The sequence below is a fragment of the Rana temporaria genome, chromosome 2 (genome assembly GCF_905171775.1).
Source record: "Rana temporaria chromosome 2, aRanTem1.1, whole genome shotgun sequence".
Classification (NCBI taxonomy): Eukaryota; Metazoa; Chordata; class Amphibia; order Anura; family Ranidae; genus Rana; species Rana temporaria.
In genome coordinates this window covers 99,992,115-100,018,047 of record NC_053490.1, presented here as the reverse complement: position 1 = coordinate 100,018,047, position 25,933 = coordinate 99,992,115, and the positions used below count along the sequence as shown (strand labels likewise).

Genomic DNA, 25,933 nt, shown 5'->3' with positions numbered 1-25,933 from the left:
GCAGTGTGGTGACCGGATCCCTGATGGTTCGTCTAGGCCTCCTGGACAACCTCTAGTTCTAGGTTCTCCCTGAGCCGACACCCCCCCCCCCCCCCCCATCGCACAGCTCCCAGCTTAGGATCCTCTCGGCAAAAGGTTGGGACCCAGCAAGTTGCTGGGGCCCCTCAATATTATAATGAGGCTCCGCATGGTGCGTAACCTCAGTGAAGCAGGCCACGGTGGTGGGGCCCATGGCGGATACCGCACCTGGAACTGGGGCCCCGCACAGAACTCCCAACAAGTGCAGAACTCCCCTGATTGGCTGCTGGGGAAGGTGGTCTGTCAGAACCCCTTTAGCACCACCTGTCGCCCGGGGGTGATAATGCACCCCCGGAGCGCAGACTGACCTACAGGACAGATTCTGAAATTGGCAACAACCCAAATTTCCACAAATTATGAATAGGAGTAAACTAATCCTCCCATTCCCCACTAATTTTAGCGTAACGCCCATATTGAAAGTAAGGGGGCGCTACATATATAATTTATGTGTGTGTATAGATAGGTGTATATTGTTAATCATTTTTAACCCACTGGTGCTGATATTAGGAAGAAATTGGCCTTCTACCTCTTATCACACCAGCTTCTCTCCCTGATTCTCCACCTCTGAGCTGGTGAATCTGGAAATTAGATATTTCAGTGGAAGGGCTGTGAGATCTTCAGATCTCGGTTTGTGACAAAACAGCCATGTGCTGTGATAAGCGGAGGATATGTTTATTAAACCGGCAATGCTCTGAGATAAGCCGTGATCATCATCTCGGCTTATCGCGGTTTATTAAACGTACACCAAGTTGTGAGCTGAATTTCTAGTAATGAGCAAACTGTGTTATGATTATTATTCGGACATGTACAACTTGTTCTGTTTTCAGGTGTTGTAATAACTGGAGACACTCACCCTAGTCTCCTGAAACAAAGAAAGGCAGAGCTGGAGATGAACCGAGAAACGCACAAGTAAGACGCCTACATTTGATCTGTACATGCAAGCGAAATTTGTTGCCATTTTGGCATGCTTTTTTGCACTCTACAGAACTGTGGACTTTCAAATCTCTGACCACTGCACTCTAATGGTTCCAGACATCTACCTACATAGATTGTAATCGCATTGATCCAAAACAAAATTATTTTTGGCTACTATGGATTAACAGTTGAATACAGCATTGTTGCAGGAAGAAATAAGTGTCGACTGTTCCATGAGGGGCACAGAGGAAGCAGGTCCTCCTAATGGCCTTGTTTGCCTTTTTAATGTTGGGGTTCTTGTATCTTTGGGTATGCATGCCGCTTAAAGTTACTGTTTCTGATGGCTTTTCCTCTAAAAAGTAGTCTGGCATTAAATCTGCTAAAATTTGCAATAAAGGGTGACTTGTAATAAGCTTGTTCTTTCATGTAGGTGGAAGGTTTATGCAGAAGGTGTCCCTCACTGCATTGATGTAGAAGATGATGATATATTCAAGCTGCCTGCTAACGATCAGTACTCTCTGCTAAAAGAGTACAGCTTTGGCTACAACCTTCTTTCCACGTATGTATCTCAATTCTTCTGTGAAAACGCAGGTGTCCAGGAACTATTGTGTAGGTATGCTTCTTGAATTGGTTGGAAGGAAAAGGGCACTTAATGCTTCTAGCATTCCTAAGCAGAAGGTAATCTAAGGCATACGTGTGTGTTTCAATGATATGAAATTTAAATTTTGCAGATCTTTTTTCAATGATGCTATGGCTTCCCAAAGTGGGAAGACATTGAAAGGGTGTTGGAGCCCCCCATTAAAGATTGGCAACTTTAGTTCAGCAGTTGCCAGTATCCTGTGGAACTGGGTTCAAGTTTAAGCTTTGTCATCAGAAAATAGTTTTTGGCACCCAGTTGTTGGCAATGTATCTTGGCAAAACTACATTGGTCGGAATACTATACTAGCTTAAATTTAATTTTCCCTATCCGTCTTTCAGGACAGCCACAAATAGAGACCATAGTCTCCTCCTCTTCCTTTAGGAAACACTGCACAGCCTTCAAATTCTCTCCTCCCCCTGCTAGACCTCAGTTCTTAGTTTCCTCCGGTGGGGAGACACTGCTAAGGAACCAGGGCAGTGCAGTCAGGGGACTGTAGGCCATTGTAATTTCGTGGGGAGCAGGGGCTTCCTAAAGGATGATAGGCGAAGACTTACCGCCAAAAACGCCACCCCCAATCCGTGTCGAGCGCGGCAGCCAGCTTGTGGGGGGTCCCTATCGTGTCCACAGGACCGCGGCGGGGGAGTTCTGATCCGGGCGCCCTGTTTACAGGCCGCATTTGCTTTTTTCTTTTTCCCTTTGAAAATCGCAGGGCCGAGTGGCGGGCGACGTCATTTCCGGTGCGCCTCGGAAAGGATTCCCTTTGACCCGCGACTTCCGGTTCCGGGTCGCGGCGCTGATAGGGACCCACGCGTGCTGCTGGAGGAGTCGGATACTCGTGGGGACGAGTTAGGCAGCGCAACCACCTCGCAATGTCGGTGACCTCTCCGGATCGGGACCCGACCAAGGACGCTTCCTCCAGCCAGTCTAAGGTAAGGGTTTCCTGGGGAGGGATTCCCAAAACCTTAGACTCTGTCTTTTTTTTCTCCTCTGGTTCCCTTTGGTGGTTGGGGGAGAGGAGGAAATGGCAGCAGGGCACCTAGCAGTAGTGTCTGTCTAGTGTTCCCAGAGGGTTGTAACCATGATGTTTTAAAAAAAAAAAAAAAATCTCTTTTGTATTTCTTACTATGCATTGTTTTAATGTGTGGGGTCCTTTTTTGTCTTCTATTTTTTCAGAAAAGCCTAGAAAAGGGCCAAGAAAAAACAGGAAGGACACATACTTCTAGAAAAAAATGTGCCTCCTGTAGGGACTCTCTTCCTGATTCTTGGACGAAAGTTTTATGCAGGGACTACATAAACTCTCTAGTCAGGGAAAGGGATGCAGAACAGGAAGACAGTTTAGCAGCCTCCGTTAAAGAGTTGGCCTCTACTTTTTCCTCCTTTAAATCCTTGTTTGAAAGGGTGCAGTCCCCCCTGGTACCCACACAGGTTACAACCCAGCCTGATGATCAGGGTATTGCAGAGAAAAATAAAGAAAAAACTGCGCTAGTTCAAAAACGAAGTGTCTAGCTGCTACAAACAAACAAACAAAGCCAGCAAAAATAGTAAACAAAAAATGTAGCGCTAAAAACCAAAAACTCCAGAATATGTGGTACCATGTGAGGTGACAAGATTCGTATAAGAGTGCATGTACATGAACCACTAACATATATATATATATATATATATATATATATATATATATATATATATATATATATATATATATATATATATATATATATATATATATATATATATATATATATATATATATATATATATATTAGTACAGGACGCCATGGCTGGGTCCTGGAAGGACGTTATATTTCCCCTCTGTTTGGACTGTGGTGCCTTTAAGGGAACGGAAAGGGTTAATGCACCTGTCCAAGGAAGTAGTTTAAAGCAGACAGGAAGTGCAGGTGAGAGTGAAGGAGTGTAGGAGAGTCTATGCATGGTGAATGGTGGACAAGGAAAGCTGTGGAAGCTATGAAAAGCTGTGAAAGGACTTGGCAGTGTGTTGCCTGAAAGCCTGCTACTGAAGGACTTACCTGCAAGGACTATTTAACTGCGATAGCAGTTCTGAGCTGTACAAGTCGGTGAGACTGTTATTTCCTTTGTTTTTGCTGCTGCTAAGCCATTTAAGTTTAATAAACCTTAGTTTTGATTTAAAAAGCCTGTGTCCTGCGATCAAGCTGGTCCCCCAAACATTACAATATATATATATATATATATATATATATATATATATATATATATATATATATATATATATATATATATATATATATAATGTGTATATGTATATGTTAAATGTAGTTCAAACAGTGCTTGATGCAAAGAAAAAAGTCTATATCTCAAAGTAGAAATCAATTGAGTGATAGGTGCAGGGAAAACAGATGAGCTGCTATCCGTTGATTGGGATACAACAGGTGTACAAGTTGTCTGTAGCACTCTATGAGGATCACAATCACATCAAGGTAGGTAGTGGATGAAATACGCTTACCGGATGGGTTGGACTCTACTACTATACAGCAAAGAGTCAGCCAGACATAGTGGTCTTTGGAAACCGGGACCACTCAAACCGGAATGGGACCATAAGCGAGACTGGAACTCCAAATTGACATGGACAGCAGGAACCAGCAGAGCTTGAATGGTGTGTTGGATCAATACCACAAGCTTTGAATACAATCCTTAGACCATCAGTCAGGAGATGCAGGGCAGGATGTTGCTAAAGCTCTCAGGAAACCATGGAGTGGATGATATGAAATGGAAAAAGGAACTCCAATAGTGCAGGTCAATTAAAACCAAAAAGGTTTATTTGTAAAAGTCATAGGTAAAATATGACAAGGATAAAAAGTGATCACATACAAAAAATGGCAATGTGGGGTGCTCAATAGCAGTACCCGACGCGTTTCGGCTAAGTAAGCCTTCCACAGGGGCATTCCCCTTTTGAAGGCTTACTTAGCCGAAACACGTCGGGTACTGCTATTGAGCACCCCACATTGCCATTTTTTGTACGTGATCACTTTTTATCCTTGTCATATTTTACCTATGACTTTTACAAATAAACCTTTTTGGTTTTAATTGACCTGCACTATTGGAGTTCCTTTTTCCATTTCATATCATCCACTCCATGGTTTCCTGAGAGCTTTAGCAACATCCTGCCCTGCATCTCCTGACTGATGGTCTAAGGATTGTATTCAAAGCTCGTGGTATTGATCCAACACACCATTCAAGCTCTGCTGGTTCCTGCTGTCCATGTCAATTTGGAGTTCCAGTCTCGCTTATGGTCCCATTCCGGTTTGAGTGGTCCCGGTTTCCAAAGACCACTATGTCTGGCTGACTCTTTGCTGTATAGTAGTAGAGTCCAACCCATCCGGTAAGCATATTTCATCCACTACCTACCTTGATGTGATTGTGATCCTCATAGAGTGCTACAGACAACTTGTACACATGTTGCATCCCAATCAACGGATAGCAGCTCATCTGTTTTCCCTGCACCTATCACTCAATTGATTTCTACTTTGAGATATAGACTTTTTTCTTTGCATCAAGCACTGTGTGTGTGTGTGTGTGTGTGTGTGTGTGTGTGTGTGTGTGTGTGTGTGTGTGTGTGTGTGTCAGTCATGTACTCTTATACGAATCTTGTCACCTCACATGGTACCACATATTCTGGAGTTTTTGGTTTTTAGCGCTACATTTTTTGTTTACGATCAGGGTATTGCACCTGTCTCTCCTGATCCTTCAGCTGAGGCAGTTGATATTGCAGGCCCTTCTCAGGTACAACACTCCTGGTTGGAAAATGTTTCATCTGACTCTCAGGTAGAGTCAGGTGAAGGGGACCAGGACAGGGAGTCCAAAAAGTCTTCTAGATATATCTCTTGATGAGGTTGAGGAATTGCTAGGTGCCATTTACACGACCCTGGGCATTCACACAGACAGTAAACCTCTTAGCCTCCATGACCAGATGTACAGGGGTCTGGGGGAACACAAGGGCAAGGTCTTCCCGGTTCACAAACTTCTGATAGATACTGTTAAGGAGTGGCAAGACCCTGAAAGAAAACCCTTTTTTTCACAGTCCCTTAAGAGAAGGTTTCCCTTTGCAGATTCCACTTCTATCTGGAATAAGATGCCTAAATTAGATGCGGCCTTTTCACAGGTCTCCAGAAAGACCGACTTGGCATTCGAAGATATGGGCAATCTGACAGATGCCATGGATAAGAGGATGGACTCTCTTAAAAAAAAAAGCTTGGGAGTCCATAATTTTAAAGCCGGAATTGGCAGTTACGGTAGTGGCCCGTAATTTGGAGCACTGGCTTTCAAAAATCCAAGAACACATTGAAGCGGAGACGGATAAGGAGACTATTTTGGCTTCCTTCCCTACAATTTTAAAAGGGGTGGCCTATATTGCTGATGCTTCGGCAGAATCCGTCCGCATGTCAGCAGCTCTGGCTAATTCCGCCAGAAGAGCTCTCTGGCTCAAGACTTGGTCAGGAGACATTGCCTCCAAGTCCAAATTATGTGGGATTCCGTTTACAGGAGATCTTCTGTTTGGTCCCGGTCTGGAGTCAGTCTTAGACCGCACGGCGGATAAGAAAAAATCCTTTCCGTTCAAACGTAAAACTCCACGGAAAGGGAGGGGGTTTCGTCCCCAAAGGCACACAGGGGTCCCTAAACCAGAAAATCAGAAAAAGATCTGGACACCCAGGGGTAGGGGAAGGGGAGCGATTTTTCGCCCTCCTGACCAGCCCCCTAAGAAACAATGACTCCCAGATCAGGGTGGGGGGAAGGTTGGGGGCCTTCCTCCCACAATGGGAGTCTATCTCCCCAAACAGGTACGTCTTGGCGATCGTAAGAAAAGGGTACTCCCTGGAGTTCTCATCACCTCCCCCTCAGAGGTACCTGGTCACTCAGCTCCCCAGAGACAAAGAAAAAGCGGAAGCTCTAGTAGGGGCCTTGAAGGATCTGGAGGACCAAAATGTGGTTCTCAGAGTCCCAAAAGTGGAAGAGAAAAAAGGGTTTTATTCCCATATATTCGTGGTAAGGAAACCCTCCGGAAAGTACAGGTTAATCTTAAACCTAAAACCACTGAACAAGTCGGTAGCATACAAAAGATTCCGTATGGAGTCAATCTTTACGGTGAGGGCCCTCCTACCACAGAATGGCTTTATGGTCTCCCTGGACCTCAGGGACGCGTACCTGCACGTACCCATTGCAGAGGGGTCTCAGGAGTTTCTGCGGCTAGCAATAGACTTGGGAACATCGGTGGTGCACCTGCAGTTCCAGGCCTTGCCATTTGGTCTATCCTCCTCACTCTGCGTGTTCACAAAGGTCCTGGCAGAACCTATAGCCCTTCTGCGTCTTCAGGGAGTAGGCATAATGGCATACTTGGACGAACTGCTTCTTTTTGCAGCGTCCCCGGAGCAGTTATCCAGGGACCTGGAATTAACCAAGAGGACCCTTATGGACCTAGGGTGGCTGAACCTGGATAAATCCAGCCTGGTACCATCACAGCGCATTCCTTATTTAGGGTACATCCTAGACTCCACCCTTCTAAGGGTCTTTCTCCCATTAGAGAAAGCTCTAAAACTGGACAAGTCGGTAGCTGCCCTCCAGGGCAGCCATCAGGTTTCAATCAGGTTCCTGATGTCAGTACTGGGGTTGTTAACCTCCACCCTGCCGGCGGTCCAGTGGGCCGGGTTTCACTTTCGGGTCCTACAGGCTTTCCTACTAAAAATCTGGGATCACAGCTCAACGCCTAGACGTCCTTGTACAAGTCCCAAGCCAGGTAAAGAGATCTTTCTGGTGGTGGAGGAAGAGCGCCAATTTGTCGCAGGGTCGACTGTGGCATATCCAGTCTCCACAAGTGATTACCACAGACGCAAGCGGCAGAGGTTGGGGAGCTCACCTGGGGGTCCTTCCAGCACAGGGTGTTTGGAAAGCGGCAGAGCAGAGACATTCCTCCAACTGGAAGGAGCTGAGGGCGATCGGACTAGCCCTCATTTTCTTTCAGGAGAGGCTTCAAGGACATCACGTCCAGGTGAGGTCAGACAACGCATCGGCCGTGGCCTATGTGAACAAACAGGGTGGCACCAGGTGTGTAGCCCTGTCGGCCATTACAACAGAAATGTTTCGCTGGGCCGAGACAAACACCCTGTCCTTATCAGCATTCTTTATAAGGGGAATAGAAAACCGTACAGCAGACTTCCTCAGTCGAAGCCAGCTGAGGGAGGACGAGTGGTCCCTCAATCAGGAGGTCTTTCATCTCTTGGTCAAGAGATGGGGGGGTCTCCAGAGATAGACCTCTTTGCGTCCAGACAGAACACAAAAACCCTTTGTGTTTTTTCTCTCGGGGCAGGGGAGAGGGAGCAAGAGGGATAGATGCCTTGTCCCAGAGCTGGCGTTTCGGACTTTGTTACGCCTTCCCACCCCCAGTTCTTCTACCGCTGCTCCTAAGGAAGCTTCAGTGGGAAAACACCTCACTTATCCTAGTGGCGCCCCACTGGCCCAAGAGAGCTTGGTTCTCAGTTCTCAAACAACTGACTGTAGAACCTCCCTTTTTCCTTCCACTTCGAGAAGATCTTCTCTCGCAGGGACCAGTCCTATGCCCACAGGTACACATGTCGAACCTTGCGGCGTGGCTACTGAAGAGTCCTTACTGATATCCAGAGGTTTTTCGGACAAACTGACTACCACCCTTCTTAACAGTAGGAAGAAGGAGACACGTTCTATTTATAGAAAAGTCTGGCTTCGCTTTAATGCGTGGTGCCGAGAGTTTTCCTTTTCAACACAAAGCCACACGTCCGTTCTAGAGTTCCTGCAGTGCGGAGCGGATAAGGGCTTATCAGTGAGCACCCTTAAAAGTCAGGTCTCAGCCCTTAGTGTATTTCTAGAGACCCCCTCTAGCCTCTAATCCTTGGGTAATCAGGTTCTTTAGGGCTTTGTCCAGACAGAAACCTTCTCAGGGTTCCCCCTTCCCCAAGTGGGATCTTTCGTTAGTTTTACAGGTGTTAACAGGTTTGCCTTTTGAACCCCTAGACAAATGTTTGTTAAAAGATTTAACACTTAAAACGGTCTTTTTGGTTGCAGTGACCACTGCCAGGAGGGTCAGCGAATTGGAAGCCCTGTCCATTCGACCTCCTTTTTGCGTTATTTTTCCGGATCGGGTGGTTTTTTAAAACCGATCCGGCCTTTTTGCCTAAAGTGGCTTCCAAATTTCATAGACGCCAGGAGGTTGTATTGCCTTCGTTTTGTTCCAATCCCTCAGGTGAAAGGGAATTCAAGTTTAGTACACTAGATGTCAGGAGATGCATCCTACAATACTTGGAGCTGACCCAAAGCTTTAGGAAGTCAGACTCTTTATTTGTTTTGTTTCCGGAGCCAGAAAGGGACAGAAAGCGTCTCGACGCACAATTGCTAGATGGCTTAGATTAGTTATTGGGCAGGCTTACTCCTTGACTGGTAGGGAAGTCCCTACAGGAATAAAGGCACACTCTACTCGAGCGGTGGCTACTTCTCAGGCTGAAAGGGCTGGAGCAACACCAGATCAAATATGCAGAGCCGCAACTTGGTCCAGCTACGCCACCTTCGTCAAGCATTATAGAGTAGACTTGGTGTCAGCAGGCGAACAAGCTTTTGGGAGAAAAGTCTTGCAAGCCGTAGTCCCACCCTAATTGTAAGTACTCGATTATCCTCTCTATTTGTGGCTGTCCTGAAAGACGGATAGGGAAAAATGGAGTTACACTTACCGTTAACGTCCTTTCCAGTTGTCTTTCAGGACAGCCCTGGTTACCCACCCGAAAAGTTGGAAGATTGGTTTTTAGTCCAGGAACATAGTATGATATTGATGTTTAAACTATGGATTACTAACATGTTCTTGTGTCTCCCCAGCGGACCGGAGGTGCTCGTATAAAAACTGAGGTCTAGCAGGGGGAGGAGAGAATTTGAAGGCTGTGCAGTGTTTCCTAAAGGAAGAGGAGGAGCCTATCTCTCTATTTGTGGCTGTCCTGAAAGACTACTGGAAAGGACGTTACCGGTAAGTGTAACTCCATTTTTTTACCAAAAAGCAAACCCCCTTTTATTCACATCAACTTTGAATAGGAATTTTAAGTCAGCAACTGGCACTAAAACTGCAATTGATTCGCAATGATTTTGGTATGTAAGAACTTTTGGGTAGGCAACAGGTCCTAAGCAGTTGCCTACAATTTTGGTAAGCAGCAGAACATAAACACCCCCCCCCCCCAACCTCACTTCAAATCTATCTTTTTATAGAATTGGGGGCGCTAACGCTCAGTTTTAGCTTATTGGTCTATATCCGTATGATATAAGCTACCTGTTCTTCTCTTCTCAGTGGGTTTGAAGCAATGCTTAAAGGATTTCTGTTCAACGAGGAATCATGGCCTAACCTAGAAGACATCCAGCTGCTGTCCGCTCTGCGAAAATCGCGTAATTCAGGTTTGTGGGATCTCTACAATCTCTTGTAAAACCTTGTTTGTTCAGTTATCTTTATTGACCTCTGTACACAACAACCTCCAGCACTGTGGTTCTCGACTCCTGTCCTCAGGACCCACTAACAGGCCAGGTTTGCAAGATGACTAAAATACATCACAGGTGATCTCATTTGCTGCTCAGTGATTGCAATAATCTAGTCTACATCTCTCCAAGGCAACACTGTATCCTGGTCTAGACCAACAAGGCCCAGGCCTAGGGCAGCATGAAAAGGGTCCCCGCCGGCTTGTGATACACTGGTGTAGCGCCAGTCTTATTGGGCGGACTGGGCTGAGAAGCAAATTGGTCTACCGCCCCCATAAAGTGGCCGCACTGCTTGTGGAAATCTGGCCGCCCGCATACCGGAACTGTGGGGGGTGCGCTGCTTCTAATTTTGACTGTTCTATCATCCTGGACGGCAAACCTTCCTTACTGTCCCATGTCTTCTGTTCCACCTTTGGCATGGTTATATCTTAGTCCTCTCCATGAAATTATTATAAATTTGTGCTTAAAGCAGAACTTTAGGCAACTTTTTTTTTTTTTTTTTTTTTTAACCTTCCCTTCCCCATTGCAAAGATTTCCCTTCACTTCCTGCCCCATACTCAAACAGGAAGTGAGTGGAAATCTATGCAAATTAAGGGAATTCATTGGCCCTAGGCCCTCAACTAGTGTCCCCACTCAAATTTCATGGCGGGTTATATTTAAATTGGCGGGGGGGTGCACAAATTTAGTCGGGGCACCACAAAACCTAAATACATTGCTGTTCCAAGGTAATACTTAAAATCTGGCCTGTTGAGAACCACTGTAATTTAGCACATGGTCTTGCAGCCAAGTCTTTTCATGTATCTTAAAATTCTAAGAGTGACAGAACCCTTCATTGTGACCAGTTTTGCATCCCAGTGCTGCAAAAGGGGCAAACTGTCAGGACACCATTGGGTTTGGGCATTGAGGTAGAAGGGGAAACTGTAAATGACTTTATGGAGAACTTTGTTGGCCTGGATGGCTGTAACAGAGTACCACAACTGAAGATGGTCTTTAGCATCTGCATGGTATGTGTGGGGGGGGGTTTCTCCCCCTCTGCTAGCTGTTTGTGGTGCCATTAAGGCTTAATGACACCACGTATAGTGTGATCTCTGGGAGGATGCACCGAAATGCGTGTGTAGTGCCTGGTTACTTAAAAAGTACCGGTGCTAGTTAAATTTAGAGGGGTCAGAGTGTTAACTGGCTCTAATCCTATTGTTTAAATCGGTCTGTCTCAGCTTGGCTGTGCTGTTGGCGGTCTATTGTTAGTTAGTCAGTCAGTTCAGTGCTAGTCAGTGGAGAGGACGCTTCCCGACAAGTCTGCTCTCCCAGGGCTAGTCAGAACAGGCAGTCAGCCAGCTCAGGTTAGCAACGTCCAGCCAGTAGTGCTCAGGACTACCGATCCTCCATCCCCTGCTGACCACCCTCCTCGGCCTCCCAAAGGCATCTCCTCCCAAGGTAAGGCCTGATCCATCTGGCCAGTCTGTCCTCCAACCCCCGGGGATCGAGTTGCGGCCGTCCTTTTCAGGATAAGCCGCGGCCGTGTTCCCGGGAAACAGACTCGCATCCCCCCATCTACACCTCCTTCCCATCCCTAATGCCGCACCGCCATCCCCCTACTATTTTGGGACCCGGAAAACCCTGCTATTGGATCGCGGGTGCCACATCCGCGTACAGGAAAGTCTGCGGCTTCAGTTGCGGCCTAGCCGGACGCCCGTGGGTCACCCAACCATAGCCTCCCCGCCACTCACACACCCCCAAAATGAACCCAGGCCCCCGAGGATTCTTCCCCTCGTCGCCCCTGCATATCCTCCCCCCCTTGCTGTCCCTGTACCACAGCCCCCGGCTCGGGCCTACTCCAGGTCGGTGGCCATCTTGGTACACCCCTTCAAACAAAAACATCACTATCACTCACCCTCAACCCCTCCCCCACACAATCCTGTTTCTGCCTGAAACTAGGTCCCACCGTTTATTCCAGGCCTACGTATCCCCCATGCCCCCCCCCCCCCACAAAGTAATTGATCCAGGGTTTGCCGATCGCCAGCGAGGGATCAGGAAGGAATTTTTTTCCCTGGTCGCTGCAGATTGGCACAGCACGCCTGGGGTTTTTCGCCTTCCTCTGGACCAATTTAGGGAGGGAAGTCTGAACGAGTGGCGCTTCACTTGCTCATTCGTCCTCCCAGCGCCTGTCAAATCCCCCTATCGTCATCTCCCCCCTGCGTCATTTCTGCAACCATGGGTTATTTAAAATACTCTGCAGAAACCATCAGGGAACTGAAACCATTGTCCTCTACACTTCCAGCGGTTACCAAAAAAGCGCTAAACAGTGAGCGACTGTTAAGAACCGATCGACAGAAAACGGCACGCAGCTACACCAGCCCAAGCGCATATTATGCGCTTTGGTCAACACAAGATCGGCAGTAAAACACCGTCAAGAAATCTATGATTTTATCCTCCAACACGATCTAGACTGCCTCTTCATCACAGAAAGCTGGCTCACAGCTGACTGCAAAACCATTCTGGGAGAACTGGTGCCAGCAAATTATCGCATCCAAATGCAGAACAGAGTGGGGCAAAGAGGGGGAGGCCTGGTGGTGATCCACAAGACGCACCTCGCGATCACCAAACCAGTCCTCCAAAACTCACTTCCATTTATGGAAACCCTCACTCTACAGCTGCAAACAAATCCCGAAGACATGGTCCATATTCTACTCTGCTATAGACCACCAGGCCCAAAAATGCACCTCACGTCATTGACAGAATTCATCTCCTCACACACCCTAAGCATCAAACATTTTTTGATGCTTGGGGATTTCAACCTCTGGGCCAACTTCTCGCTGGACGCCGACGCCTGCATAGACCATCTGGAAGGGTTAGGTCTGCATCAACTAATATTAGGCCCCACTCATGTCTCAGGTCATACGCTAGATCTCATTTTCAAACAAGATTTGGAAATTGACGTCCTCGACAATGAGCCGCTACCATGGACCGATCACCATGCCATTAAATTCAAAATCACCAAAAACCCCAGCCCAAAAAAAAAAGACAAAACCGGTGACATATCACTGGACTAGATCTCAAAAGAAGCTCCACTAGAACTCTTCAAAACAACATTAGGGAAAAAAATAGAAACAACCCAACAAAAACAAACGGCCACAAACACTTGACGCCATCAACAAGGCGCTGATACAGTCAGCTGACTTGGTGGCACCAAAACGCAAAACTTGCATCCGGAAAAACAACTCCAGCTGGTTTAATGACCAGCTGATGTTGCTAATGCAAGAACGCAGAAGCGGATTGGAAAAGGAACTCTTCTGATAAAAACCACATCATTTACAAGATAATAACTAAGAAATACCACAAAGATCTTTATGGCCAAAAAAAATCACTTCTCCAACATCATCGCAAATGCCCTAAACCGCCCCCGCAAACTCTTCAAGCTGGTCTCGCAGACTATGAATCCAGCTTGTCTAGAGGCCCCCAACTCTGATTCACAAGAATTTTGCAATGAATTATCGGATTATTTCATTAATAAAATTGAAAAAATCCATGAAAGTATTCAGCAAAATGGAATCGTCACAAACCCTTCCCCAAATCCCAAACCAATTACCCACTTAAATCCACCGCAAACACCAAAATTCACTCTAAAACCCATCACCATCAATGCCAACAAAAACATCATTGGGACTAACAGCACAGCTCCCAATGACATCATTCCCACTAAACTGCTGAAAGAAAGTGCCGATGTACTGGCACCAGCTATCACGCAGCTCATCAATCCATCTTTCAAGGAGGGCATGGTGCCCACCTTGCTGAAACAAGGTACAATAAAACCTATCCTAAAAAAAAACACCCTTGACCCCAAAGACCCAAACAACCATAGGCCCATAACAGGTCTAAATGTTTTCTCCAAGGTAATGGAGAAAGAAGTTGTACAACGGCATTTAGACACCCATAAATTACTCGACACGTTCCAATCAGGCTTCCGTCCGGGTCACGGAACAGAAACGGCGTTGCTCAAAATATGGGACGATGTGCTAGAGGCCGCTGATGAAGGAGAATCTTGTCTCCAGATCCTGCTGGACCTAAGCGCGGCTTTCGACACTGTAGACCACGGACTACTACTGGCTAGGCTAGCTGAAGTAGCCGGAGTCGCGGAAGGTGATTTACCCTGGTTCTCCTCCTTCTTGGAAAACCGATCACAAACAGTGAAACTTGGATCTTTCAGCTCTGAAAAACGTATGGTATCATGCGGAGTCCCTCAGGGGTCGCCCTTGTCACCTGTATTGTTCAATATCTATCTCCGCCCCCTCTTTGTAATCATCAGGAACCAGAAGCTACTTTACCACTCCTATGCAGATGACACACAACTGTATTTCCGCATCTGCAACAAAAAGGATTATTCTCTTGGACTAGAGAAATGCCTCACTCTAATAGATAGCTGGATGACATCCAGTTATCTTAAACTCAATGGGTCAAAAACAGAACTTCTTCTGTTTCACGCAAACCGGAAAAATCGCCTCGCGTCAACATGGACTCCCCCACCCATTCTGGGTAAAACTATCACCCCTAGCACCAAAGTCAAAAGTCTCGGAGTCATCTTTGACTCCTACATGACAATGGATGCACAAATAGGGTCTGTAGTCAGCGGATCGCACCATCTGCTGCGCCGACTCACACCTTTTATCCCGAAAGAGGACATTGCAGTCGTGGTGGGAACAATCATCAATTCCAGACTAGACTACGCAAATGCCCTCTATCTAGGACTCCCCAAATACCAAATCACTCGTCTGCAAGTCGTTCAAAACACGGCCGCTCGATTAGTAACTGGCAAAAAACCATGGGAATCAATCTCGCCTTCGCTGAGATCCCTTCATTGGCTGCCAGTAAAAGACAGAATCACTTTCAAGGCACTCTGCCTAACGCATAAGTGTATTCATGGAAACGCCCCCCAATACCTATGCGAAAAAATAAAAGCCCACAACCCAAATTGCATTCTGCGATCCACAAATCAAAACCTACTCCAAATACCCAAAGCCAAATACAAGTCCAAAGGAGATCGAAGATTTTGCAGTCCAAGGACCTCGGCTGTGGAATGCACTACCAATCACCATCCGACTGGAGTCGGACCATTTGGCCTTCAGGAGAAGGATTAAAACCCATCTCTTCTGAGGTCAAATAGGGTTCCTTTCCCACGGAATGGAAACAGCGCCCAGAGGCGATTCAGTTCGCATGTGCTGCGCTTTACAAGTTTTTCACTCACTCAGTAGGGTGTAGTCCCTACCCCAGGGCGATGGGTGGCAGCAGTGGAGTCAAGTTTTGGGTGCTCTTCCCCAGCAGCCTATCAGGAGGGTTTGGCCTCGCTGTGCATGCTGGGGGAAGGTATTTATGGGGCAGACGCCATTGGTCTGGGTTCTTCGGAGTGCGGCACCCACCTTTAGGGTGACTGCGCATCACGGCAACCCGGCGTAATGGCCTTCCAGGCCGGGGTGCATGTGCCACGCGGTGTTCTGGGACCATGTTGGTCCGAAACACTTAAGCTGTGGCAGGGAGCCCAGTAGTGGACTTGGTTCCCAATCTTGAAGATCCCAAGCAAGGTAGCTGTTCGGTGGGGAGTCCATCTGAGGAGAGCCAATGAGAGGCTGGCGATCCAATAGGGTCTTGACAAACCACCGTGGATCAAGGTAGCCGGACACTGTGAGCCTGGTCACCTGTCAGTCAGTATCTGAAGGAGATCCAGATGCAATTCTATGAAGGAGGATCATCTCGGTAATCAGAGAGGGCCTGTGGCAGAGGCTTTTCCCGGAGTCCATTTCAAGAGGGTCTGTGGCAGACTAATTCTTCACGTTCGAGCAATACCCTGGCTGCCAGGTCAGTGAATGGGCCTGTCCAGGTACGCTATGCCCACTCTGGCTAGAGTGGCAAAGATACAAAGCATTGGAAGCAGGACTGTTTCCCTATTGTTGCGCTTGAGTCTTTCTCCTTCTGCTTCACCTACTCTTCATCACACGTTTTAATGTTTTTACCCGGCTGGGTAATAAAGAGCACAGACACCTGTCATGGACATTCTGTTACTGCTGTATGCACCATACACCCCTAGGACGTCGAAGAGCCACAAGGTAACAATGTTACACATGCTATTATGCACATTTCCAGAATGTGTAGGTGTGAATGGGGCCTAATTGCTAACACTGTTTCCTGTTTTTTAAATGTAAATGGGGCACTATAGTCTTTGACATTCTGTAAAGTTTTCCTATAACCACTCTGCCAATAACCTCTCCTAAATGACCCTTACAACAAATATTTGTTTTTAGGGATAGTGAGTGAGATATGGAAGGAGGATTCTTTTTTTGGTAGCCAATATCTGAATGGAATTAATCCCACACTGATCAAGAAATGCTTCAAGATCCCAGGGAATTTTTCAGTTGGTGAACAAATGGTAGCCTCATCTCTGGGGACTTCCACCAGTTTAGAGACAGAACTTCAGGTGAGGGCTTTTTCTGGTCTGGATATAATGGTAAGAGTCAATGGTATCAAACAAGCTTGATGGCTGGGTTTCTACCCATGTATCTCAAATTGCAATTTTTGCTGATTACAACTCATTTGTTGCAGGATGGACACATCTTCATAGCGGACTATAAAATTCTTGAGAAAATTCCTACAAATACAATTAAAGAAAAGAAACAATACCTTGCTGCTCCTATGTGTCTACTGTGGAAAAATCCTCAGGATCAGCTTGTCCCAATTGCCATCCAGGTAACTTGTGTGTCTGTCCATAAAAACAAGACTTGCAGTCTTAAGCCAGGTACGCTCTACCGGTTGGAGCCACTGTACTAACCATGCAAGGTTAGTCCAGCAATCTCCCCCGCTAAGCTGTCGTGTTCTGATAGGGGGGGGGGGGGTGTAATTATATTTTACAGGTGGTTAAATGAACTTTCCTGGACTCTGTACCATGAGCTGTAGACACATTTGCCTCAAGCTGTGGAAGGCTGAAGTGCAGACACCAGAACTGGAGAGGTGTGTGTGTGTGCTGATGACTGAGCCATTGAGGGCCTCTTGTTGCTGAGGACTATATAAGGGCTTGGACCTGTCTGCACCCTCCTGTGCACTCTTTATATAGAAAGTACATTTTAATATAATAAAGCTCTGGTAATGCACTAGGCATTTGTAAATGGTGACAAACAGGGGTGGACTGACCACACGGGCACTGCTTGAGGGCCCCATGCCACTAGGCGGCCCCCCATCAGGGTTGCCAGCATCAGTAAAACTAGGGACAGTATGTAAACATCTTGGGATAAAAAAAAATAAAAAAAAGATTATAGCTGCCCTGCCTTTTTTCAGAGTGGCTGTATTTACTATGTGGCCCCATAATCTCCTAATGCCGGGGGCCCCATGAGGTGTCAGTCCGCCCCTGGTGACAAAATGAATCTTCAAGTGGAAGATAATGAGCATGGTATAAACTGGACAGTCTAGTGTGGGAATCGTGTGACCTGATGTGCAATATCACAATGCTGGCTAGCTGAGTTTTTGGGAGCGTACTCTCGTCCTTGGAGGGATATATATATATATATATATATATATATATATATATATATATATATATATATATATATATATATATATATATATATATATATATATATATATATATATATATATATATATATATATATATATATATATATAAAAAATTATAGTGGCACAGAACCACCTGCAGCTGGCCAGGTCAGTATGCCTTATGTAGCTGCATTCCCCTTTTAAATGTAAGGTCCGGACTCCTTCAGTGACCATGAACTTGTATCAAACTGCCCCCAGACATTGCTGAATAAAAATGGTACTGATCGGGGTCTGACAAGCTGCTTATCACAGCCATTCATCAAAAATATGACCTTGACAAGTGTGTAGGTGGTCAGAATGCACCAGTCTGAATTTGGTGCCATGCACCCACTTGTCCAACTAGAACCTGCAACTGTTTTTGTACAGTTGCTGCATCCACCTAGAGCAGGCATGTCAAGTCCGGCCCGCGGGCCATTTGCGGCCCGCGTTCCGGTTTGATGTGTCCCCCGCTTGGGATTTAGATATACATTCTAAAGTGGCCCCCCCATGTATACCTGTGTGTTATTTATAACTTCAGCATTACAAATCCCGAGCGCCGCTCTGTGTGTAGCTGGGCGTGTTCACAAGTCTATTTGCCAGAGCCGCTGTGAAGCTGACAGCGCGCAGAGCCAATCACCGGCACTGACATTTCCCTGATCTCTGCATCTGCAGTCCGCAGTTGCAGAGACCTGGAAATGTCAGTGCCTGTGATTGGCTCTGCGCACTGTCGGCTTCACAGCGGCTCTGGCAAATAGACTTGTCAACACGCACCGCTACACACAGAGCAGCTCTCGGGATTTAATGTTTAAGATGTATCCCAAAAAATAACATGTGGATATACTTAGAATGCCACATTAGAATGTATATCTAAAAATCATTAGTGCTCAGACACCATTTAAAGGATTCCCACTCATAGCCTGTATGAAGTAAACTTTGCAAATTGTGTTTTTTGCAAAAAATTTAAAATAAAAAAAATCTGAAAGTTGGATTCCCAACTAGGCAAATATCCAGCTGCATTGTGGTAAAAACAATACATGCAGCCTTTCCCCTAGGTCAGGGGTGTCCAAACTTTTTCAAAGAGGGCCAGATTTCATGAAGTGAACATGCATGAGGGCCGACCATTTTGCCTGACTTTCTTTGAACCATTAAAATTAAATATTTTATGCAAAGTTTATAGCAAACGGCATACTTTTCATTTTGTAACATGGATGACAAATCTAAACAGGTGTTAAATTACTCTGACTTTCATATCTGAAGTCCAGATAAAAAAAAATAAAAAATCCAGGAAATATACCAGTTCCTCTCACCAAGGATGAGCTTGGGTGTTTAATGTACTTTTTTAAACAATATTCTTTCCTTCTGCAGCCAAGTCTCCTTCAGCCAGCCAACCAGTGCATTTTAGATTTAAAAAAGTACAACTCTTATGGGACCTGCAAACAGTACTACCCACATTTTTGTTATAATCCACTCTTAATTCTCTACATTTTAAGAGCATACATCTTTAGATGTTTCACTGGAATCAAGTGACTGCTTGCATATAGGTCATTAGTTAGGATTAAGGCAATATCCTATTGAACCATACTGCTTTTGAATTTTCAGTTATCTCAGACCCCTGGTGAACATACTCCAGTCTTCCTGCCCAGTGACTCGCAATTTGATTGGTTACTAGCCAAGATCTGGGTTCGTAATGCTGACTTCCAGGTACATGAAATTGACGCTCACCTTCTCCGTACCCATCTCTTAGCTGAGGTTTTCTCCATTGCAACCATCAGGCAACTTCCATTGGGGCACCCAGTGTATAAGGTGAGAGCATGGCTTTTTGCATTTAAGGAACTATATAATGTTGCAGAACTGTTCTTTGGCCAACTGTCTTATTAAAATAAGGTTTGTTTGAGAATTAACATGAAATTCAGGGTGCTTCCTTAACATTGCAGAGAATTTTAAGCTACACTCACCCTTTTGGCTGTCTGATGCAGAACCATATACACAAAAAACTGAGCTCTGAATTAACAATTCTGCAAGTAAACTGCAATGGCAGATTCTTGGCAGTCCACATGCTAGATGCATTGGTAAATGTCTTAACCATACAAACAAATGGGCACTGCCCCACCTATAACTAACCTTGGCGTCAAGGAGCACATAGAAATACAGTGTATGTAAAACAAAACCAAATGTCCAGCTCAACTTGCCAGCCTACAACCAAACTAACTTAAATGTGCGCGTTTTAAACAAGGATTTTTAACGCCCACTGTTGGACCAGTTAATTTGGTTGCTGGCTGACAAGTTGAGCTGGTTTTGATTTTATACTGATCTTAAGCCTCATTTACCAACTAACCTATGTCCCTAAATGTATTTTAAAACTGTATTCCAAACTGCCATATCAAGTTAATCTTTTCCATGTACCGCCAACGTGTGTGTGTGTCCTTCACCTTTTTTTTCTTCACCTACAATTGGTGACTTTGGTCCAGCCCACACTCACCTGGTGATGGCTTAAGGTTGTGTTTAGTATATAATCATTTTATTTTTATTTTTTTATTCTTCAATAAAAAAAAACGCACAACAGAAGCGGATCGAAATGGGTGTCAACAAACTGTCTTTTGCATCGGTTGGTTTTTGCGTCATTCCCACTGAATGTAAAAACAAATGCCAGCGATTGCCCATCCATACCAGACCCTTTGAATCTGGTATGGATTTTAAGTGGAACCCCATGTAAAAACTGTGCCCCCAAAATCCATACCCCTAGAAGAATGGGTTACATGGTACCCCAACTCATTCACCCAAAAAAAAGTGTAGTGTATGAACACCCCCCCCCCCCCCCATCCTTTTCACAGGACTATGATGTGGCACTGGATGGACACAAATGCAAAACCTTTAGCAGGGGCAACTGCTCAGTGTTTGAATAAAAGTAGCATGCAAACCACTAAGCATGTAGGTGACATTCAAACTACCACCAATTGCACAGGTTTCTCTTTGAGCATTTTTTAATACAGTGGTGTTTTAGTTTGGGGGGGGGGGGGTGTTTTCCCCATCTATGGACATGGGCAAAGCAAACTGCTGCATCTGAAAACTTTATTTTTCCTCCTAGCTGCTGATTCCACATTTTCGCTACACACTGGAAATAAATGTTCTGATGAGGAAGCGGCTCATTGGACACAAAGGTCTCTTTGATCAAGTAAGAACTAAAACTTTATGGTGTCTGTCCTGATCCATTTTTAGACTTGCTGCTTTGCTGTATATTTATCTTAAGCCGCAATCTGCTCAGCCACCCTTTCCCCAATCACATTTCCTTCCCCCCTCAGTACTTCATTGGAACCATCTGTAGATTTGGTTTCTGCTCCCAAATATTCCAAGTGTCAGATGTAGCACTTTATTTTTCAGATTATTCTTGAACTGATTTCAAGACAAATGGCTCATGGCAGTAAAATCTGGCATTTGGTGCATGAATGGATTCTTAACACATTTCACTTTGCCGTGCATGCGCAAAATGGCAACAGATGATCCAAGCAGATGACTCTCAGTTGTACTGTATGTTGCATAATGTATTGGGGTTGTGTGGTGGTTTTTCTTTACCAAAACTGTACTTGGCTTGCATTATATTCCTAATGTCACTATACAGACATGGTAATTGTCAGGTGGTGCTCTGTCCAAAAAGCCTTCATGCCTTGGGCACCAGAGGAAAATGCCACATGGTGCCAAGAACATTAAGCAGTAATCAAAATCTCTGCAAGCCTTTGGCTTGCATGCACAAAACATGAGAAATCTAGGTCTGTCCCAAAGGGGTATAGCTACAAATGTAAAATTGCTTTTTGTTTTTCTTTTTTGCCTTTCATTTTTTGGTGAGGGCTAGACCAGCAACCTCAGCAAAAGTAGCAGTGAAAATGGTACCAGAATACAATGTGGAAAAAAAAATATGGTTGCGCTAGCTCCGTAAAGATGGCACAACTAAGTGTAATAAAATAAACACTGAAACATCAAGATGTAATGTGTAAGTGGGGAAAAAACATAGTAAATGGCTATTACAATCAGAATAACTAAGTGAAAACTCCTAACTAGGTGATGTAGTGGGAATATAAAAATTTCCACATGAATAGTGTGACGGTATTGGTATGATATCCCCGTCAAACAGTCCCTTCTTCCCATAACGAAAATCACCCAATACTCCACAAGTAGGAGTCCATGGAATCGCCCCAAATAGCCACACATGAGACAAGCTTACTGCTGGAACAACACAGACTTTTAATGGTATAACACAGAGCTTATATGTGGTTATAACTGTTACAATGACAATCTCCGCCCCCCCTCACACAGTGGGGGGTGTTCAATACAGATCCTTTGAAATAAGGATATTTCTTTGAACTAATCAGTATCTAGCCGGTTCGGCTCCGCTATGTTTAACCTGATCAGACACATTTCTTTAGACAATGAGATCAGTGACGCTAATTACTAGTTGTACTGAATACATTAACTAGACAGCTCGACCCCGCATATAGAGAGATAATTACCACAATGAAGCAATCAGCATGATTAACATGAGCCACTTATCTAATCACAGTAACCAGTAAACACAGGGCTTTTCCACACAACACACTAGAGCAATTAACATTTGAAACAGGACTGGCTGAAGAAGGGTAAATACCATTAACAGCCTTAAACAAGCAGGGAGGATTACACTGAAGCATATGCTTCACAAATAGATCATAAATTCAAAAAATTCTAATCAACGAACATAGAATGAAACAAACACAAATTGACTCAAAATTAGTAAGTTGAGAAATTAATGCACCAGTGCAAAAAATAGTCTATAATTGTCCAAGGATTAGAGTCCTCTCATTATGGAGAAAAGAACTTGTGAGATCCACAACCCAACTGAAAAATGCCTGCTTACCAGAGCTCCATGACACCCCCCCCCCCCCAGAGGATCAGGAGAAGCTTGAAATGAAAAGCGCCATCTGATCCAGACAAAACCCAGGCAGATGCAGTCCTATCTGATCCAGACAAAACCCAGGCAGATGCAGTCAGCACACCACACACACATCCTACCTGGGGCGATGACACGTCCGCTCAGGATGAGCCCTTTGTGCGCGCTGCTCTCTCCGCTCTCCCAGCGGCAGCCCGGGATTCATTGAGCATTCTTGGCCTGTGCTGACTGGGACTGCATCTGCCTGGGTTTTGTCTGGATCAGATCGTGCTTTTCACTTCAAGTTTCTCCTGATCCTCTGGTGGGGGGGGGGGGGATCATGGAGCTCTGGTAAGCAGGCATTTCTTTCAGTTCGGTGGTGGTTCTCACCAATTCTCTTTTCTCCACAATGAGAGGACACTAATCCTTGGACAAATATTTTTTTTTACACATTTTGTTCTGTTCTCAGTAGGTTTGCAGCTCACCAATTTATCCCACTCATCATACACTTGGGATTTGAGATCATTATTTTCTTAGCACAGTTTCTCCCCCAGTTTTTCCATACCAGAATATAATGTAGATACAACTTTCCTTTGTCTAACTATGCAGTAGTCGGGTCTTTTGCTGAAACGTGGCCTTGAACCACCACATGTTGGGATCCTGTTAAGACTTGCGTATTTAACCAAGTTGCCTTTTATTCTCTAGGCTGTGGTGACTGGAAATGGAGGGGTTCCAGTACTCCTAAAGAAGGCCATGAAAGGGGTAACCTATTGTAGCCTGTGTCTTCCTGATAACATAGCAAGTAGAGGAATGGATTCCATCCCAAACTACTTGTACAGGGATGATGGCATGAAGATCTGGTCAGCTGTGGAGAGGTAGGGGTGTGTTTGGGGCTTTTTTTTTTCTTCTTTTTTTTTCCTTCTTTTTTTTTTCCTTCTTCATGTGGTGCTCTTGTGTCAATTTTCGAATTTTGTCTTTGTATCAAGTTTTGTTTCCAACATTATTAATTACTACTACACAAGTGATATGATGGTCATGGAAGACCCTGAACTTCAGGCCTGGGTGGCTGAGATCTTCAAGGAAGGATTTCTTCAAAATAAGTCTTCAGGTAGGTTTCTGAAGTGACAAATTACTTGGTCACATAAGTTTACATATGTGGAGACAATGTAGTCTGCCAGCACAACATGAGCTACTTGTGGGATATGAAGACTTTGGAAATCGTATTTAGGACTTGTTCTCATGTACTAAAACATATTCCCATCCCCCAGAACTTCCATCTTCCTTTGGGTCCACTGCCTCTCTGATCAACTACCTGACTATGGTGATCTTCACATGTTCTGCCCAGCATGCAGCTGTCAATAATGGTCAGGTAAGTGGAATTAAATTGGTGTGAATTTTTGGCAACCATAATTCATATCATAGCCAGAATTTGAGAATGTTGGCAAACGAGGGGCCATGTATACTTGATGGGCCTCAATAAAAAAAGTAATGGCTGCAAAAAGCCTGAATTGCTTACAGCTGTGCCTAACCATTGGTTTCCCCTGTAGTATGACATCTATTCTTGGATGCCCAATGGCCCCACCACTATGAGGAGTCCCCCACCTACTGCTAAAGGTGCAACAATGCAAGTTATTCTAAAGACATTGCCAGATCTCAACACTACAGCTCTTGGCATGACCACTGTATGGACACTCGGCAATGAGCCCTCAGACAGGGTAAGTATAAAGGACCAGTGAGAAATTATACTCAGACAACATAGACAATACAGATCTTCTCATGTTTGACCGGGCTGACGATTAAGTGGGTGGAACTGGCCTGCCTCCACACCTTGGGTCCCAACAGTTTAACAGGGTGGCCCTGCACAGCTTTATTGTGCAGGCAGTTTCCAAAGAATGATCACGCTCCCAGCATTGCCAACAAGTAATTCCCCTGGGTCTTGGTGCAGCAGAAGGACCCAAGAGGCAGGAGCATTATTTATTTCTGGTGCAGGTGGATAAACAGTCCTGAGGTGGCAACTGCAGTAGTGACTAAGGGGTAGAGCAAGGTGGCAGCAGCACAGTGATCATGGTGGATGCAGAGCACTTCCGTAAAGGTAGTAATAGTACTGCAAAGTGCATACCTATACTGTGGGATGCTTGAAAGAGAAATGTAGCCAAAGTTTGGCTGTACTTCTATGGATCACAGTTCGTTCTGCACTCCTGTGACCCTTTATTAAGCTGATGGCAAGCTAAAAAGTGCTGTTGGTAGCTTTTCAGAGCTTGGACACATCAGCCAACCAAAGATTCCCTCCCCCTGGTTTCAGTATGTGTAATGACATTGTAACTGTATTGCAAGTCTCATCATGGTCTTTTTCTTTTACAGAGGCGTCTTGGAAACTACCATAACATACATTTTACAGAAAAGACCCCACAGCAGTTCATTAAGGAATTTCAGGTTAAACTGGCTGAGATTTCCAAATTCATACAGGAGAGAGACAAGACTATGCATCTGCCCTATCCCTACCTTGATCCCAGTGAGATAGAGAACAGTGTCTCTATCTAATTTCAGAATTGGTGGTTCAACTAATGGGCGCATCTTTGTGGGTTTTTTCTCTTATCTCCTTTTTTTGGTATTGGTACAGCATTGATATTGGCAATATAAAAAACCCACAAAAGTGGGATCTTTGAAAACATGAAGGTTAACTTGCATAAGTAATAAAAAAAAAATGGTGTGTGTATATAGCTTGTCTGTGTTTTTTTTTTTTTTTTTTTTTTTTTTTTTTTTTTTTTTTTACTTTCCTACTTCCCTATCTCTTGGCTGCTGGTTTTGGCTTTATTGCAATTCATAACCGTGAGTCCAACCAAACCATTCTACGGTGATCTGTTTCTAGGTATCCAGTGGCATCTAGACATGCAAATCTAGTTATTAACCTCTTGGGGGTATTGTAACTCTCCAGGGCCATCTGGGAGCATTGCTTTTTAGCACTCTATGTGCCTAGTGACATCTGAGGCCCCGTACACACGACAGAGTTTCTCGGCAGAATTCGGCGAGAAACTCGGTCATAGCCGGATTCTGCCGAGAAACTCTGTCGTGTGTACACTTTCGGCCCGATGGAGCCGCCGAGGAACTCGTCGAGAAAATAGAGAACATTTTCTCGTTGTTCTATGGGAGCTCTCGGCCTGCCGAGCTCCTTGGCGGCTTCAGGGCTGAACTGGCCGAGGAACTCGATGTGTTTGGCACGTCGAGTTCCTCGGCCGTGTGTACGGCCTGAGACTGGACACCTTTTGCTCACCACAGACCATATTAAAGGTAGCTTTGTAGACTTGTAGTTCTTGCATATC

At 45.1% G+C, this 25,933-nt stretch overlaps 1 protein-coding gene across 1 annotated transcript in view; it reads left to right on the top strand.

Annotated features, from left to right (window-relative positions):
• The window catches only part of LOC120929272 (hydroperoxide isomerase ALOXE3-like), a 32,587-nt gene extending 7,254 nt beyond the window's left edge, over positions 1-25,333 (top strand). The window contains exons 3-14 of the mRNA XM_040340597.1: positions 906-987; positions 1,424-1,552; positions 9,963-10,066; positions 16,435-16,607; positions 16,733-16,876; positions 19,316-19,519; positions 20,802-20,888; positions 23,319-23,488; positions 23,600-23,721; positions 23,882-23,982; positions 24,161-24,328; positions 24,975-25,333. Coding sequence (XP_040196531.1) covers positions 906-987; positions 1,424-1,552; positions 9,963-10,066; positions 16,435-16,607; positions 16,733-16,876; positions 19,316-19,519; positions 20,802-20,888; positions 23,319-23,488; positions 23,600-23,721; positions 23,882-23,982; positions 24,161-24,328; positions 24,975-25,154 — 1,664 coding nt within the window. The 3' untranslated portion in view covers positions 25,155-25,333. The remainder of the gene's footprint in view (positions 1-905; positions 988-1,423; positions 1,553-9,962; positions 10,067-16,434; positions 16,608-16,732; positions 16,877-19,315; positions 19,520-20,801; positions 20,889-23,318; positions 23,489-23,599; positions 23,722-23,881; positions 23,983-24,160; positions 24,329-24,974) is intronic.
• The last annotated feature ends 600 nt before the right edge of the window (positions 25,334-25,933 follow it).